The sequence below is a fragment of the Polypterus senegalus genome, chromosome 7, assembly GCF_016835505.1.
Source record: "Polypterus senegalus isolate Bchr_013 chromosome 7, ASM1683550v1, whole genome shotgun sequence".
Lineage (NCBI taxonomy): Eukaryota > Metazoa > Chordata > Cladistia > Polypteriformes > Polypteridae > Polypterus > Polypterus senegalus.
In genome coordinates this window covers 17,657,202-17,672,678 of record NC_053160.1, presented here as the reverse complement: position 1 = coordinate 17,672,678, position 15,477 = coordinate 17,657,202, and the positions used below count along the sequence as shown (strand labels likewise).

Sequence of the window (15,477 nt, the reverse complement as noted above, 5' to 3'; positions counted from 1 at the left end):
GCCTGGATTAATTGATCAATAAGATGTAGGGTGAGGATCAGATTAACTAATTTAAGTGGTTGCTGATGGAGTACCCTATTTTTTGCTATTATAATGTGGAATGTGCTCATAATGAAGATGAACCTGGTTATATTAGCAGACATTTTCAAGAATTTTTGAAAATATTTTTTTTTAATTAAAACTTGAGAAGTGCTCAGAAGTTAATGGAAAATGTTTTATTAGCAAGATAATTCAGGCTTCTTAATTATTTAAAAACTAAACCCATTTAGTATATGTATTATGAATACAAATTGACATATAGTAGAGAAAAAGACAAAACAGCAGTATTTTTACTCACAAGGATCATTTACCATCACAGAAGTGTTACATCAGAACCATTTTGCCATTGTCTTACTCCTACCAGGCAACACTGCTCTTTTGGCAGGTAGATAACAAAAGCTTTGAACTGACAGCAAATGGCCAGGCTTTTCTTCTTTTTTCAGACACTTTTCAAACAGTTATCCTTGCAAAACAAAGAAGCTATATGCAGACAGTATTTGCATCAGTTCATTTTACTTATCCTTGTCTGTATGTGTGGAAATGGCTTCACAATACACTTGAAGAGGCCTCCAACACTACACACCATATACCACCTTTAAAGAAACAGTTCAGACATTACTGAACTCTCTTCACACATTCCTTATTGCCAATTAAGACCATTTTAGGGCTTCCTCAGCCCAACATCAGCTGCAGCATTTTTCTAAGACTCCAGAGATGCACAAACTCTGAGAGTTACCATAATTTCACAGTCAATGCATAATTATTTTTTCTTAATTTGTTAGAGCTACTTACCCCAGCTGGCTAAGGTATGGCATCACACCACTTTCTTTTAGGTAGTAAGAAACAACTCCACTGCCAGGGGACAAGCTTGTCTTCACATAGGGCTTCACACTTAGGCCTGCAGCTACTGCTTTTTGAGCCAGCAGTCCTAAAAACAAGAGTATTGCTAAGATTTTTAACAGATCCGTTTAAAAATGGAAATGAAAATACAGCACTTGCCAACAGATGAAACAACAGTAAGTCTAAAAAAATTAAATTTAAGTCAGGTCTTACAATATTTAAACCCTAATCAAATCATGTCTAATCTCCACATGTATACAATATTGTTTGTCAATAGAAGTCCAATAAAGGGGTTCAGTGGTCCCTTATGTTAAACATTAATTCAATACCCATGACAAAGAATGTCCAATAGGAAAGAATTTAGTAGCATACAATACCCAACAGTGGTGGATTTAAATAACAACAACAACATTTATTTATATAGCACATTTTCATACAAAACATGTATCTCAAAGTGCTTTACAAAATGAAGAACAGAAAACTAAAAGACACAGTAAGAAAATAAAATAAGTCAACATTAATTAACATAGAAAAAGTAAGGTCCGATGGCCAGGATGGACAAAAAAAAAAAAAACAAAACAAAAAAAAAACTCCAGACGGCTGGAGAAAAAAATAAAATCTGCAGGGATTCCAGACCATGAGACCGCCCAGTCCCCTCTGGGCAATCTACCTAACATAAATGAAACAATCCACCTGCTTGATTTGATTCCCACCTTGGATCTGAAAATAAGATTCAAGACGCTAAAACAATGGGTTCAAGTTGCACAACATGATCAAAAGTAGTGGATTCAAGCCTCAATTTAGAATTGAAAATAGTATCCTTAAGTTCAAGATCTCAGAACTGTGAGATATGATTGGCTGTTAATATTAACATCATGACGGTCTCAGTTTGAATCTTTACTGGGCATCTTTTGATTTAATTTAGTAATTTGCATGTAAACAGAAGCAGAACTCCAAACAGTATAATCAAATCTTTAACTTCTTGACTATATTTACCACATTTCCTAGATGGATAAGCTTCCATTTATTTTGAAAATATATCCAGCATCATTATTACATGCACAAATACCATATGTTTTGGCATCAGAAAAAAGCCTATTTGAATACACTCAAAAGATCTATTAACAGAGTATCATAATATGCCAAGGCAGATTTAAACATTGGCTCTTGGGATGAGGAATGTTATTTTAGGAAGGAAACAGCCTCAATTGTTATGCTTTTATATAAGTCTCCTCATATAAAGCTAATATCATCGACATTTGTGGCATTGGCTTTAGAATCTGGCTTCTTAAAATCTTAAAAGTATAGAAGGTGGTCTTTCTCTTACTCTGCAATTAGTTTAATTGTGTGAAGAAGGACTCTGAATTGACTCCATTCCAAACCAGTACTGGATGTAGCTGAAATGACCTGTGGTACTTCAGCCGAATGAGCATCTTTTGTTATCAAAATTACTGGCAGTTGTACATTTGTATTTTGGTAGTTACGAGTTATTATGTATCCCTAAAAAATGTCAGATCATTCTATGTTCAGAAATTCAGGCACTAGTAAGAATAACAATAATAACAATACATGTTTGTAAATGAGAGGGAGGCCAGTGGAATGGCGAGGATGCAAGGAGTAGAGTTGACGAAGGTGGAGAAGTTTAAATACTTGGGATCCACAGTACAGAGTAATGGGGATTGTGGAAGAGAGGTGAAGAAGAGAGTGCAGGCAGGGTGGAGTGGGTGGACTCAGCTGGAGGTGGCAGAGTTAAAGATGTTAAGATTTGCATTGGGTGTGACAAGGATGGATAGGATAAGAAATTAGTACATTAGAGGGTCAGCTCAAGTTGGACAGTTGGGAGACAAAGTCAGACAGGCGAGATTGGTTTGGTTTGGACAGGTGCAGAGGAGAGATGCTGAGTATATTGGGAGAAGGATGCTAAAGATAGTGCTGCCAGGGAAAAGGAAAGTCTAAGAGAAGGTTTATGGATGTGGTGAGAGAGGACACGCAGATGGATGGGTGTAACAGAACAGGATGCAGAGGACAGAAAGATATGGAAGAAGATGATCCGCTGTGGCAACCCCTAACGGGAGCAGCCGAAAGAAGAAGTAGTAGTAGTAAGAATAACTTTTATTTAATAAAAGCACACAGACAGTTTTTGAAATGGATTCTTAACTATGCATTATGCTTAAAAATCGAGGGAGTGCAACAGCACAGCAGCAAATCTGCTTTTGTTATTGAATATTAAATTCAAAAACAAGCGGCTCTGTCAAGACTGGTACAAGGTGGTAAATGTTATGGACTGTGTGTGTGCGTGCCAGCTTACATATTCTTGTATTTCACTGGGAGACCTTGGAGGAATAAAGTTTGAGACCCATTGCTGTAGTGTATACATTATGGTGTATAAACTCTGGAATAAGTAAAGAGCCATTCTCTTGTCTATTGCCTTCACTAAAGGTATTTCCTAATTTTTACTTTGCTGCTGAGTAGGGAATCCATTACAGCAGTTTCATTCCCGGGAAACCGGGAACGGCCAAGCTTGCATATATAGCATGTAAAAGTGTAAAAATCGATCAAAAAATAACAGTTATAGTTGAAAATAATTAAGTGGCACGGTTTTTTGGCCCACGGTGTAATGTTTTGCAGATTGATTCAATCAACCAGCAGCAGTCGTCAGTCTCCTGGCAGGAGTCTGCACTCTGCAGCTCACGAATGCCTGGACAGGGCAGACTTCATTGATGTCTGTCAGACAACAGCTTTGAACAGCAAATTGAAATTTCAATGCATCAGTCTGTTGTATCCCTATTATCTGTGCCAAGAAACCTGCCATCACAGAATGATGACAAGAAACTGGATGCATCAGTAAAAGCTGAAATGGCGGTGTTTCAGAGCAACGGCAAGCGCGGGCGTTGCTTAGAACAAGTGTATCAGTATCTGATCAGGTAGATCACGCTGCATTCAAAAAAAATTATTATTTTTTTTTTTTTTTTTAAAAACTTCAGTCTATCATATATCCCCCCCATGGCATTTGCCACTTGATTGACATACAGGGCGGCCAGTCTGAGGTCTCTTTCCTTCTAACACACTGGTTCATCCCACATAAACCCATACAATCTGATTGTTATTCAGACTATGAATGCCATGAATGTAATTACACCGATCTACATGCTGTCAAATAAACAAACCACACGCCATGGCTTTGCCTCTGACATTGAAGTGCAGTGAGTGTGTACGCCTGATTAGCCCAGAATTAGGGCGAAACACATGTCGCATACTCTTTGCATTATTTGACAGTAAAACTTTGCAACATTCTATGATCTGCTTCTCGCAACTGAAGAGGGCACCGTGGCGGATGTTTGCCGACACAAGCGTTACCTGGTAGGTAACCACCCATACAATCAGATTCTGATTCAAACTACGAATGCCATGAATGTAATTACCCCGATCTATATGCTGTCAAATAAACGAACCACACGCAGTGGAGCAACGTAAAGGGCGAAACATATGTCGCGTACCCTTTGCATTATTTGACAGTAAAACTATGCAATATTATTTATATATACAGTAATCCCTCCGCGATCGCGGGGGTTGCGTTCCAGAACCCCCCGCGATAGATGAAAATCCGCGAAGTAGAAACCATATGTTTGTATGGTTATTTTTATATATTTTAAGCCCTTATAAACTCTCCCACACTGTTAACATTATTAGAGCCCTCTAGACATGAAATAACACCCTTTAGTCAAAAGTTTAAACTGTGTTCCATGACAAGACAGAGATGACAGTTCTTTCTCACAATTAAAAGAATGCAAATATATCTTCTCTTCAAAAGGAGTGCGCGCGTCAGGAGCAGATAATTTCAGAGAGAGAGAGAGAGAGCGCTCGCTAAGAAAAGCAAACAATCAAAAAAATCAATACGTGCTTTTGTGCTTTTAAGTATGCCGAAGCACCACGATAAAGCGGCATTTTTTAGAGGTGCGTCCGTATCCTCTAGGCAAACAGCCTCTGTGCAAACAGCCCCTCTGCTCACACCCTCTCCATCAGGCAGAGAGAGTGAGAGAGACATAGAAAAGAAAACAATCAAGCACCACGTGGGAAGCATATCGTACATCATTGAGGAGTTTTAATTAATATGTAATATATGCTCTGATTGGGTAGCTTCTAAGCCATCCGCCAATAGCGTCCCTTGTATGAAATCAACTGGGCAAACAAACTGAGGAAGCATGTGCTATAAATTAAAAGACCCATTGTCCACAGAAATCCGCGAACCAGCGAAAAATCGGTGATATATATTTAGATATGCTTACATTTAAAATCTGCGATGGAGTGAAGCCGCGAAAGTCGAAGTGCGATATAGAAAGGGATCACTGTATATATATCATTTTTAATGTAGGTAGATCATTTCGACCTGGTCATTTTAAAAGTAGCTCGCAAGCCGAAAAAGTGTGGGCACCCCTGAACTAGATACATTTACTTATAGGAGAGCATGAACTACTTGTACATAAGGTTAGTCTTTTATTGGTGTCAACATATTGCAGTAGTTTTATTAAAAATAAGTGTCGGTCGTTCTAAAACCGTTCACACGTGAGATGCCCATGCACTGTGTCATCCTCGGGTGCCTGGGATTCATGACATGAGGGATTCCAGAATTCCCGGGAATGGATCTCCTACTGCCGAGTTATACCTGCTTTGCAAACTCTGCCATCCTCTCCTTGTCTAGAAATTCTTATTCCACATTTCTTTACTTCTCCACCACCATCTATCCCATCCTTTTTTAACCATACAGTCTCTAAACAGACAGATCATACCTAACAAACAGTAAGCTGGTATTTTTTTTTTTATCATTCTCACACAAGAATGAAAGGGAATTACAAACAGGATACTAGAAATCATGGTACTAAGTGAACACTGACTTTTGGTAAACATGATCAACAGGAAGGAGGTAATCTGAGATTGTCAGAATGTTAGAATATGTTGTAGTAATCCATTTTTGTCATACAAAGGGTACCTCACAAATTCTTATTTATGTTAGTTACAGATATCAAACTTTAAAAAATTATTTAAGACAGCAATAATTCATTTAACAGAAGTTTGGTTTGAGTGCATAATTCAAGAAATGTATAACAGAACTGATACCTGCGCCCAGCATAACAGAAGGGTTGCTTGTGTTGGTGCAACTAGTAATTGCAGCTATTACTACAGACCCGTGAGCCAGTTTAAATTCTTGATCACTGTATGCAAAGTCAACTGTAGCATTATGATTTTCTGATGCAATCTGGAAACCTTTGAATCCTTGCTGTAAAAAGAAAAAAAGAAGTTGGACTGCATAAGGGTTTCTTAATATTGTTCAGGATAATAAAACTATTACCAATAAAAATAACACAGAACAGGTTGCACATTTGCATTTTGCTTCTATTCTCTCTCATGAAACCATGGCTTCAGAATTATAAAATTAATCATATTACTTTTAGCTCGCAGGTTCTCATTAATATTCTAAAATACACTCAACATTTCTCACAAATATCTTACCTTTGCACCTAAACAGGCTTCAAAATCCTTCTTCATGTCAGATACAGCTACTTTGTCCTGTGGTCGTTTGGGGCCACTGCAACAAGAAACTACTGTTCCAAGATCTAGCTCAACTACCTGGCAATAAAGATAAAGATTCTGGTTATTTTCTTTATTTAAAAAAAAAATGGCACCAGAGAGTTACTAATATTTTAAAACATTTAGATTTATTTGCATATATTTATTTACAAGATCATGTCCATGAAACAGGGCTTTAACTTAAAAGGGGAAAGCCCAAAGCATTATGAAGATGGCAAATCAGGAAGGAAACTGTCAAGAGTAACTGACCTGATCTGGGGAGTGCTGTTAGGGGGTCCGCCTGTAGTACAGTATGTAAGTGATGAAGGAAGGGTGGTTAGCGGTTATTAGAGAACAGCAGAAAAATTGTGTGAATCCCTTTTGGGTGAGAAATAGAATGCATACAAGTCTGAGGGTGCTCATATGAAAACTGCCTCTGTTCCCCCATGGCTTTTATAGGACAACAGGAGTGCACAGCAAGAAAGCGATGTGCTTGCTTTAAATTACAAAAGTACAGGTCTTGTTGCCTGGAACTTTACAGGGAAAGCAATGTCATGATGTGCAGTGAAAGTAGTAAAGACTACTCTGGCATTAATACCATTAGAGCTTTATTGGGCAGGTTTTGAGAAATAAAGGAAAGAAATGCAATTAAATGGTCACTTCCAGCCAATCATATCTCACAGTTCACTTTTCTTAGGCTGTTTACTTGAATACATTGGAGCCACTAAGTAATCATAGTACACCATATAGCTTCACTTGTACTCTTCCTTAGAAAAAGCAAAGTGAATGCTGTGGATGCTGCTTCAAAGTACTAACATGGAATCTTAACTAACATAGAGAGTTGTGAGGAGTGAAATTTTTCTCCAAAAATGTTTTAGTGATAACTATTACCTGTGTAAAACCAGGATCTTGAGATGTATCACTGTAATTTCTGAACATTCCAGCAGCTTTGAGGTACTTTGCAATATATAAGCACTTTTCCTCACCTCTTCCTAATGGAAATATATATAAAAAAAGGCATTACAAATATATAATGAAAATATGAACAGGAATTACGTTTTAATGATTATATCACCAGCATTGATGGCAAGATGAGTTTTCGACACTGACATTTCTAATATATCGAAACGAACAACTGTTACAATTCTATGCAGGATGCTGAAGCACCAGATAAACTGAAGTCCAGTTGGGGGTGCAGGCTTCATCCAAACTCTGAATGTAATTCATCCCTTAAAAATCATTTATCAACTGCAAATACAGATAAACCCAAGTTCTTCCTTTGGAATTAACATTGCTTCAATTATTTCCACCAGAAAAACAATTATTCATTCAAATAAAACAGTTATTTTCTGGGCTCATTGTTTTTTTACACAGAAGACTGCCTTTAGGTCACTTCTAGGCTACAGTATTTGACAGTTAAGAGGATCAAATCACTGCACACAGTATGTGATGGATTAGCCCATGCTGTAGCCACCAAATGATATGTGTTGTTTCAATCAGAAATGAACTCCCAATTACCTGCACAGACACTCCAATTGCATATAATTACATTATTACGATAAATAGTTTACCTCACAGCTCAGTCACTTTTGTGTGGTATATGTTGTATTCCATTGCCTCTATTACATGAAGTATATTTAACATATGTTTTTGAGTTTCTCTGGTATGCAAAGCCACATCATTATATCTATCTTTACCAAATTTTGCTTTTATATTAGGGAAGTCCACAGGTTATGTTTTGCTCCAAAAGTTTACTCCCTTGGGGAAATTTGTTTAATGACCACACCTGCACATTGTTAGGAAATTGGCATAGGTATTGTGGTATATGGCAGGCTGTCCATCCCGGCCAATACCCCCAGATGGAGTCCTCCCTGCAGCATGGAGGTGCCCCGAATTCCAGCAGGGAATCCTGAATAATGGAGCCTTTATTCACAGCCCTGCTGGATACCATGGGGGCCGCCAGAGAACCTCAAGGAATATTTTCCCTACAGCCCAGAAGTATGTCCCAGTCACGGGGACAGAAGAAATGACGTACTTCCGGAAGTGTTGCAAAGTCACATGGACAGAGAGAGACAGAGAAACACTTCTATATCAAGGACTTTAAAAAGGACTGTGGGAGATTCCAGGGTTGGACCGAGTAGGGAGGAAGGGTGACTAAGATGCTGGGGAGGTGTGGAGGATTACTGTTATTGTATATTGCATGAGAATTGTATTGATTATGAATATAGTGGAGTGTAGGGTGCTTTGTGCACTTTATTGTAAAAATAAAATAATTCATTGGACTTTTATCTGGTGTCTGGTCTGAGGGTTCAAGGGGACGACAGCGGCCCCTATCTGTCACAGTATGTAAAGTTGCCACCACAGTGGGTTTAATCAGTGAAATATACCATATGTACTTAAGGCATATTTTTAGAAGCTGCTTGTAAAATCTTGGGTTAGTATGGTGTTCCTTTATCAGCTCTAGTGCCACCTTCATATATGCTGGATCACAGAGCAGCACGTTTTTAATTTACTGCATAAACACATGTTCTATTCTGAGTGGTTGTGCTAGGGGGGCTCTACATTTCAAAAGCTCAATCGCATCTGAGCACATTCTGTTGTAGTCAAAAAGAATACATTCCAGAAGTGACATTTATCATTATTTTGGTAAAAAATACATGTGTTTAGGATGTTATGAGCATACAACTGGATGACTTCACATGTAGATTATGCGACACGAGTCATGTGAGATTTTATTCATAGATGTTTTGATATCATTTGCCATTGTCGAACGTTGATCACTATAGACATGTGTTCTAACTTAACCTCCGTTCTGCATGAAAACATGAGATAAAAAAATGTTTCTCGGCCATCAGTATAATCTACATGTCATCTATACTAATAAAAGGCAAAGCCCTCACCTCGCTGACCCACTCATCACTAATTCTCCAACTTCCCGTGTAGGTAGAAGGCTGAAATTTGGCAGGCTCATTCCTTACAGCTTACTTACAAAAGTTAAGCAGGTTTCATTTACAAATTCTACTCGTAACGGTCATAACAGTCGACAACGTCCGCCATGTTGAACTTTATTATTTATGGCCCCATCTTCACGAAATTTGGTAGGCGGCTTCCCTGCGCTAACCGAAACCGATGTACGTACTTATTGCGGTGGTATGACACCACTGTCAGCAGCCATATTGAATTTTCCAACGGTCTTTGTTACTTATGGGCCCATCTTCAAGAAATTTGGTACACGGGTTCCCAACGCTAACTAAATCCTACATACGTACATATATACGTCCATAGTCTGCAGCTTGGCCACCGTGTGAGGCGGCGTTGGGTTCCCCATCCCCACGCCTCCCAAGTTGTTGGCTGCCTGCCTATATAAAGCCGTCTGTTGCTCCGGCCTCTTCATTCCCTTCCTTGCTTTGCCACGGGATTCACGTCTCCCTGCTGATAACTGCAGCCTTTTTATTTAATCCACGGCTTCTCCACTGTTTTATTGTTTGTTTATTACGATTATAGTTATTGTGTAGGTATTTTAAACTTACTTTACATTGTTCAGGTACCCATTTCCTTTATCATTACAACCGTACCCCCATTAACATGTCTATCGAGGTGATCACCATCGATCAAAGAACTGTCACTTACCGAGTGGCTTCCATGCCCGGAGATGGCACCTGCCTTTTCCATTCTCTGTGTTACATATTGAACGGCCATATCAGGCTCACTCTTGATATCCAGAGGAACATTGTGTTTTATGTATTGAATGACTGGGACAGGTTCAAGGTGTGGACTGATGACGGTACAGGAGATAATTATACTACACAGGAGCACTAGAAGAGTGAAATGCTTAAGCCCTTCACCTATGGTTCTGCATGTGAGTTGACGGCTGCCACTGAATTGTTCGGTTGTCGCTTTCAAGTGTACCGAAATGGCCAAATATTTTACACCTTTGGACAAATGCCTCTTAAAAATCTTTGATTCACAGGTGACAATTTCAGTAGTGGACACTTTGATGTTTATGAATGTTTAAACTCTCAAAAGCTGGATGCGAAGTTATCGATGAAACCGGTTGTATGCTTACACCGCTTGACAGATGCCGAATGTCTCATCAACACAAGTCCTACAAATACTGTCGTAATTGAAACAAACCATGAAACTCAAACCGATTATGACAGCAGCAATCCAAGCTGTGAGATTTGAGGCAAGATTGCTTTTCACATGGCCAACTGTACGCTGCATGCTCAAGAGTAAGCTCAGCGCACAAGCTTGGTCATATTACAACCGGAGGGACGAACTGACAACGTGGTATACAAAGAGATCCTTAACAAATAATTATTGGTATATTTTCCCTCAGCTTAAAAAGGTTTACTTTTCTTCTTAATAAAAATTTTAAGGCAGTACTTTGCCGCTGCGAAGCGCGGGTATTTTGCTAGTAACATATAAAACAGGTAAGATTTTTGGGTGAGTATTCCTTTAAGTGCTTTGTACAGTTAAGTGTCTGAAATTGTCTACAGAAACAAATTTTTGATTAACAGAAAAGGTGAACCGAAAACAACTTTGGGGAAGGGAGGACAGTTATTACTGTAAATAAATATATTTGTCTTCAGAAGGACATTTGGCTATTTGTAGAAGCTCTTTAAATAAATAAATACAAAATATACAAGCACACTTTGGTCTGAACACACACCGGAATGACTATAAAGCAAGTAAATAAAAGAATGAAAAATTATGACTTGGCTGTCACAGTGAGACATTATGCAGATGCTTTGTTCTTGGTATAAAGGAGCCCTAGTAGCATTTCATGACACACTTCTACTGAATAATTTGTTGGCTATAAGTACTCAGTGTTGGTGTGTCAGAGAGCGGACATGCAGCATTATTCATAATGGCATTAACATTATGAATAGATACTAAAAAATAGTCAGTACTCAGCATTAAGAAAAGTAAATTAACAGAAACTTTAAAAAAAATAACCACTGATTCATTATGTAAGAGGTGTTCATATATTTTTCTTACCCGTTTGTCTTAAATATTGTATGCTGATATCATCAACTGGAAAAAAGGCAGCAGTGGCACCGTACTCTGGACACATGTTTGCTATAGTGGCTCTGTCAGCAATAGAGAGCTCAGCAACACCAGGCCCGAAGAACTCTACAAACTTTCCAACCACTCCAACTTGTCGCAGATGCTATAAAGACACAATAACATTTATTTATATAGCACATTTTCATACAAACAATGTTGCTAAAAGTGCTTTACATGATGAAGAAAGAGAAAAAAGACAAAATAAATAATTAAAATTAGGGAACACTAATTAACATAGAATAAAAGTAAGGTCCGATGGCCAGGGAGGACAGAAAAAATAAAAAAAACTCCACAAATTCTTTGATTAGCAGATGTCATTCTCAGACCCACTCAATACAGATCAGGTTGAGATCAGTGAACTCAAACCAATAAAATAAAAATTAGGAGTACAAAAGGACTATACAAAATGTAACCTGAAATATAGCACTGTGAAAGAAAATTATTTCGAAGTTAGTTATTTGGGCAATAAGCAATTATTTGCTCATAAATCCAATATGTTTTTATGGGAAATTCAGTAATACGTATCTATTACTCACATTGTAAAGCATATAAACCTTTTAAGAATTTTTAAAAAACGGGCAGGTCAAAATCTGAGTAATGAACACTTTATAATGTGTAAAACATTTAATGAATAGTTAAAAACATTACATACAGAGTTTATGCTCATGGCACAAAGTAAAAGGATTACTACCTTGGTTACAGTTAAAACAATGTCAGTTGAAGTGACCAGCGGATTTGGCACACCGTACACCTTATACCCAATGACTTCTGGAAGAACCATGCTGATTGGCTGACCCAGCATCACTGCTTCAGCTTCAATGCCACCCACTCCTACACAAAAATGAGTAATTATATCAACGTGAAAGCTTAATGATAACAAAACAAAATCATTTTTAGGTACCTATTCCTAAGAATATTATTTATTTATAAAAAAACAACACTAGGAACTGCTTTTACTAAAATGGATGGTATATCACAAGCCAAATCGAACTCTCAGAGGCCACACATTACTTTTATTGGAGAAAATAAATACATAAAGAATTCAGAGTTATGCAATTACAAAAATAAAAATATCCCTTCCAACATTAATCTGTAAAGAACAAAAGTATACTAAAGGTATAAATGGAACTTGTATGAGAAATCAAGAAGGGCAAGTGTCAACCGCCAGACTGAAAAAGAAATGCAAGGAGAATGTGCTCTCCCCACATCACTGACCATAAGATATTCAGTCACCCACGGGACTGGCAATAATTTACTAAAGACATTTACTAATTTTGGGGTCATATCATATGTTGATCCGCATTGCCAACAGCACAAAAAGAAGATGATTTACATGAAATCAACAGAAAAAATGACAAGAGGTGTTTTCAAGTGAGAGGCTAGCACAGCATTGCGGCAATGGTTGGAAAACAACCTCTGCTAGATTGGACTAAGAGAGAGCATATAAAGGTCCAGGAGAATGGAAATGTTGGGTAAGAATCTGGGCACAGAGGATCACAGAGGGCAAGAGAGAGAGAGAGGGATGAAGAGTCCCAAGACATGTGGAGGAAGGTTCTGGAAACACAGAGGGAACAGAACTGAATGAAGGGTCCCGAGTGACTTTGACTAATGGTATTCTAACGAGGATGCTCTTGATTGTACTCGCACAGAACTTAAAAAATACGCATTGCAAACAAAGTTAAGTTTCAGTGCTTTTCATTTTTCTTTTTATTTATATAGTTCATGTAAAAGAAGTAGTAAGTAAATATGCTACAACTTAGGGATGATGTTGGTGTATTTTTTTTTTTTTACAAATCACTTTAATTACACTTTAAAAAATACAATATGCATTAAGTATGACGGGTCATGCCACAGTGCTGTCAAGTTTTGGCATACTGGCAAAGAATATGTGCACTTATCTAGAGTGGAGGTATCAGTGCATTTAATGTTATGAGTGGCATGGAGCATATTAGGCATCCCAACAGCTGGGGTGTTTCACTGGGAAGGCGGTGTCGGGCAAATGCCAGTAAATTGAAGTGTAAAGTCATCTATTGGTTTGTTTGTGCATACACAGAGAGAGACTCGTTAGTACTACTAGACAGTGTTGGCTAACAGTGAGGGGAAATGGAGGTTTGCACATGGTACAGCTAGCATACCCAGTGTGCTGTAGGCAGCAAAGGCAAACCCAAACAGGTACAGATAGTAGTGCACTATCGGGGAAAGCAGTATTTAATGGCTGTGAAAGAGTCAGAGGAGAATCAGGAGTCAAAAGTGAAGGCCGAGTCGTCTGAATAGGTCTTTACTTGAGAATTCGACATCTGTGCTGTTCTTAGATTTTGCAGATGGTGAATCTGACCTGCTGTACAAATCAGAGGATTAACAGGGAGGAGAGATTCACAGACTAAGCCCTAATTAGAATAAAGGGGACTAGCATTGCGCAAATGATGTGTGGATCGGGGTGAACAGGGAAATGCTTTGTGACTGGGCCTTCGAAAGAGCACAAAAAATGAAGGTGTTGAACTAGTTACAGGCAAGGCATTTGTATAAAGTTGTGAAGTAAATAAAACAAACAGTGCTTAATAGTTGGGCCTGTGTGTGTCTCTAAGGAATGGGGCATGGAGCTAATCACTGTAGTTGGGATGATGTGTTGGGTTATTATTACTTCCAATTCAGTAGCTTAAGTGGGGTTCATGCGAGATGGGTTTTATGGTCTTGTTTTAAGACACAGATGGATATCTGTCTAAACCAGTAATAGTATTTAGATTTATTTTTCTAATTTACTTATTATGACTTGACACTATTGTAGACTGGATCTAAAGAGTGCACAAATTTGATCTTTTACGGACTTGTCAATGAACCTATCATAATAAAGATCCATTTTCTTTTGCACTATTAACAATGTTGTTTAGAGTATGCGTATCTTTTTGTCACTTACGGTGTCCCTCTGTCATGAATTACAAGATGCCCAGGTGAATCAGACTAGGCTGAGGGTACAGGGCATCAAATTAAATAAAAAAAGAATCCTCTTCAAACACAGATAAATAAGAGATAAATCAATTCACCACCTAATCTAGAATGTCAGGAATCATCTCTTCCACATTAACCATGACTGCCCCCAGTCCCGTTAATCTTCCTCACACACAAATCAACACACTTCTAATTACAAAGATCTATCAAGGTAAGCTTACCCCAGCCTAGGACTCCAAGGCCATCAATCATTGTGGTATGAGAGTCGGTACCAACAAGACTGTCAGGGTAGTAAAAGGCATTGTATTTGAATACCACCCTCGCAAGATGTTCTAGATTCACTTGATGAATTATTCCTGACCCGGGTGGAATTATCCTCATGTTTTTAAATGCCTGTGAGCCCCACTGTATTGTAAAAAGAGAAACTCAAAGTTACACATTTCAGACACAGTATCCATCTTTGTACTATTAACTGTTCTACTTGTAATGAACCAAAATGATCATCTACTCTACTCTGATGAACACAACGCTTTTAGACTTGTTCCTACTTCTTGGTTATACTCCCATTATTGAAGGCAAAAAGTTGCTTTTAGGCTGGCAGGTGGCACAATGGATTTATTAATGCTGTTAATATCTGACAGCTGACCCTTGGCAAACTACTTGCTGATAGTTGATATCTTCTGCACAATGATATGACATTCATTTGCATATTATGAAAGCTGTTTGTAGTCATTTTGTCTGTGTTGATGCTTTACTTACCAATTTACCAACAGCACATTTTGTTAAAACTTAACCAATAATCACAAATATACATATATGAGAAAAGAGCCCTCAATCTGACAAATACTCCTTAGAGTAGGGTAAAATGCCGAGTTTACGTACTCTGGAAAATATTCGACTTTTGTGGTTCCCAGTTAAAAATTCATGCAAACACTCTTCCAAGTGGGAACTCACTGTGGAACGATTATCTGCTACCTGCATTCAAGTTTTAAAATAAACCGGACCTCTACGCTCATG

At 38.1% G+C, this 15,477-nt stretch overlaps 1 protein-coding gene across 1 annotated transcript in view; it reads right to left on the bottom strand.

Moving 5' to 3' along the window:
* Positions 1–15,477, bottom strand: part of aco1 (aconitase 1, soluble) — a 107,758-nt gene that overhangs the window by 29,093 nt on the left and 63,188 nt on the right. Inside the window, exons 7-13 of the mRNA XM_039758087.1 lie at positions 14,682–14,865; positions 12,206–12,345; positions 11,446–11,617; positions 7,336–7,436; positions 6,388–6,504; positions 5,995–6,154; positions 832–967 (exon numbers count right to left, since the gene is read on the bottom strand). Coding sequence (XP_039614021.1) covers positions 832–967; positions 5,995–6,154; positions 6,388–6,504; positions 7,336–7,436; positions 11,446–11,617; positions 12,206–12,345; positions 14,682–14,865 — 1,010 coding nt within the window. The remainder of the gene's footprint in view (positions 1–831; positions 968–5,994; positions 6,155–6,387; positions 6,505–7,335; positions 7,437–11,445; positions 11,618–12,205; positions 12,346–14,681; positions 14,866–15,477) is intronic.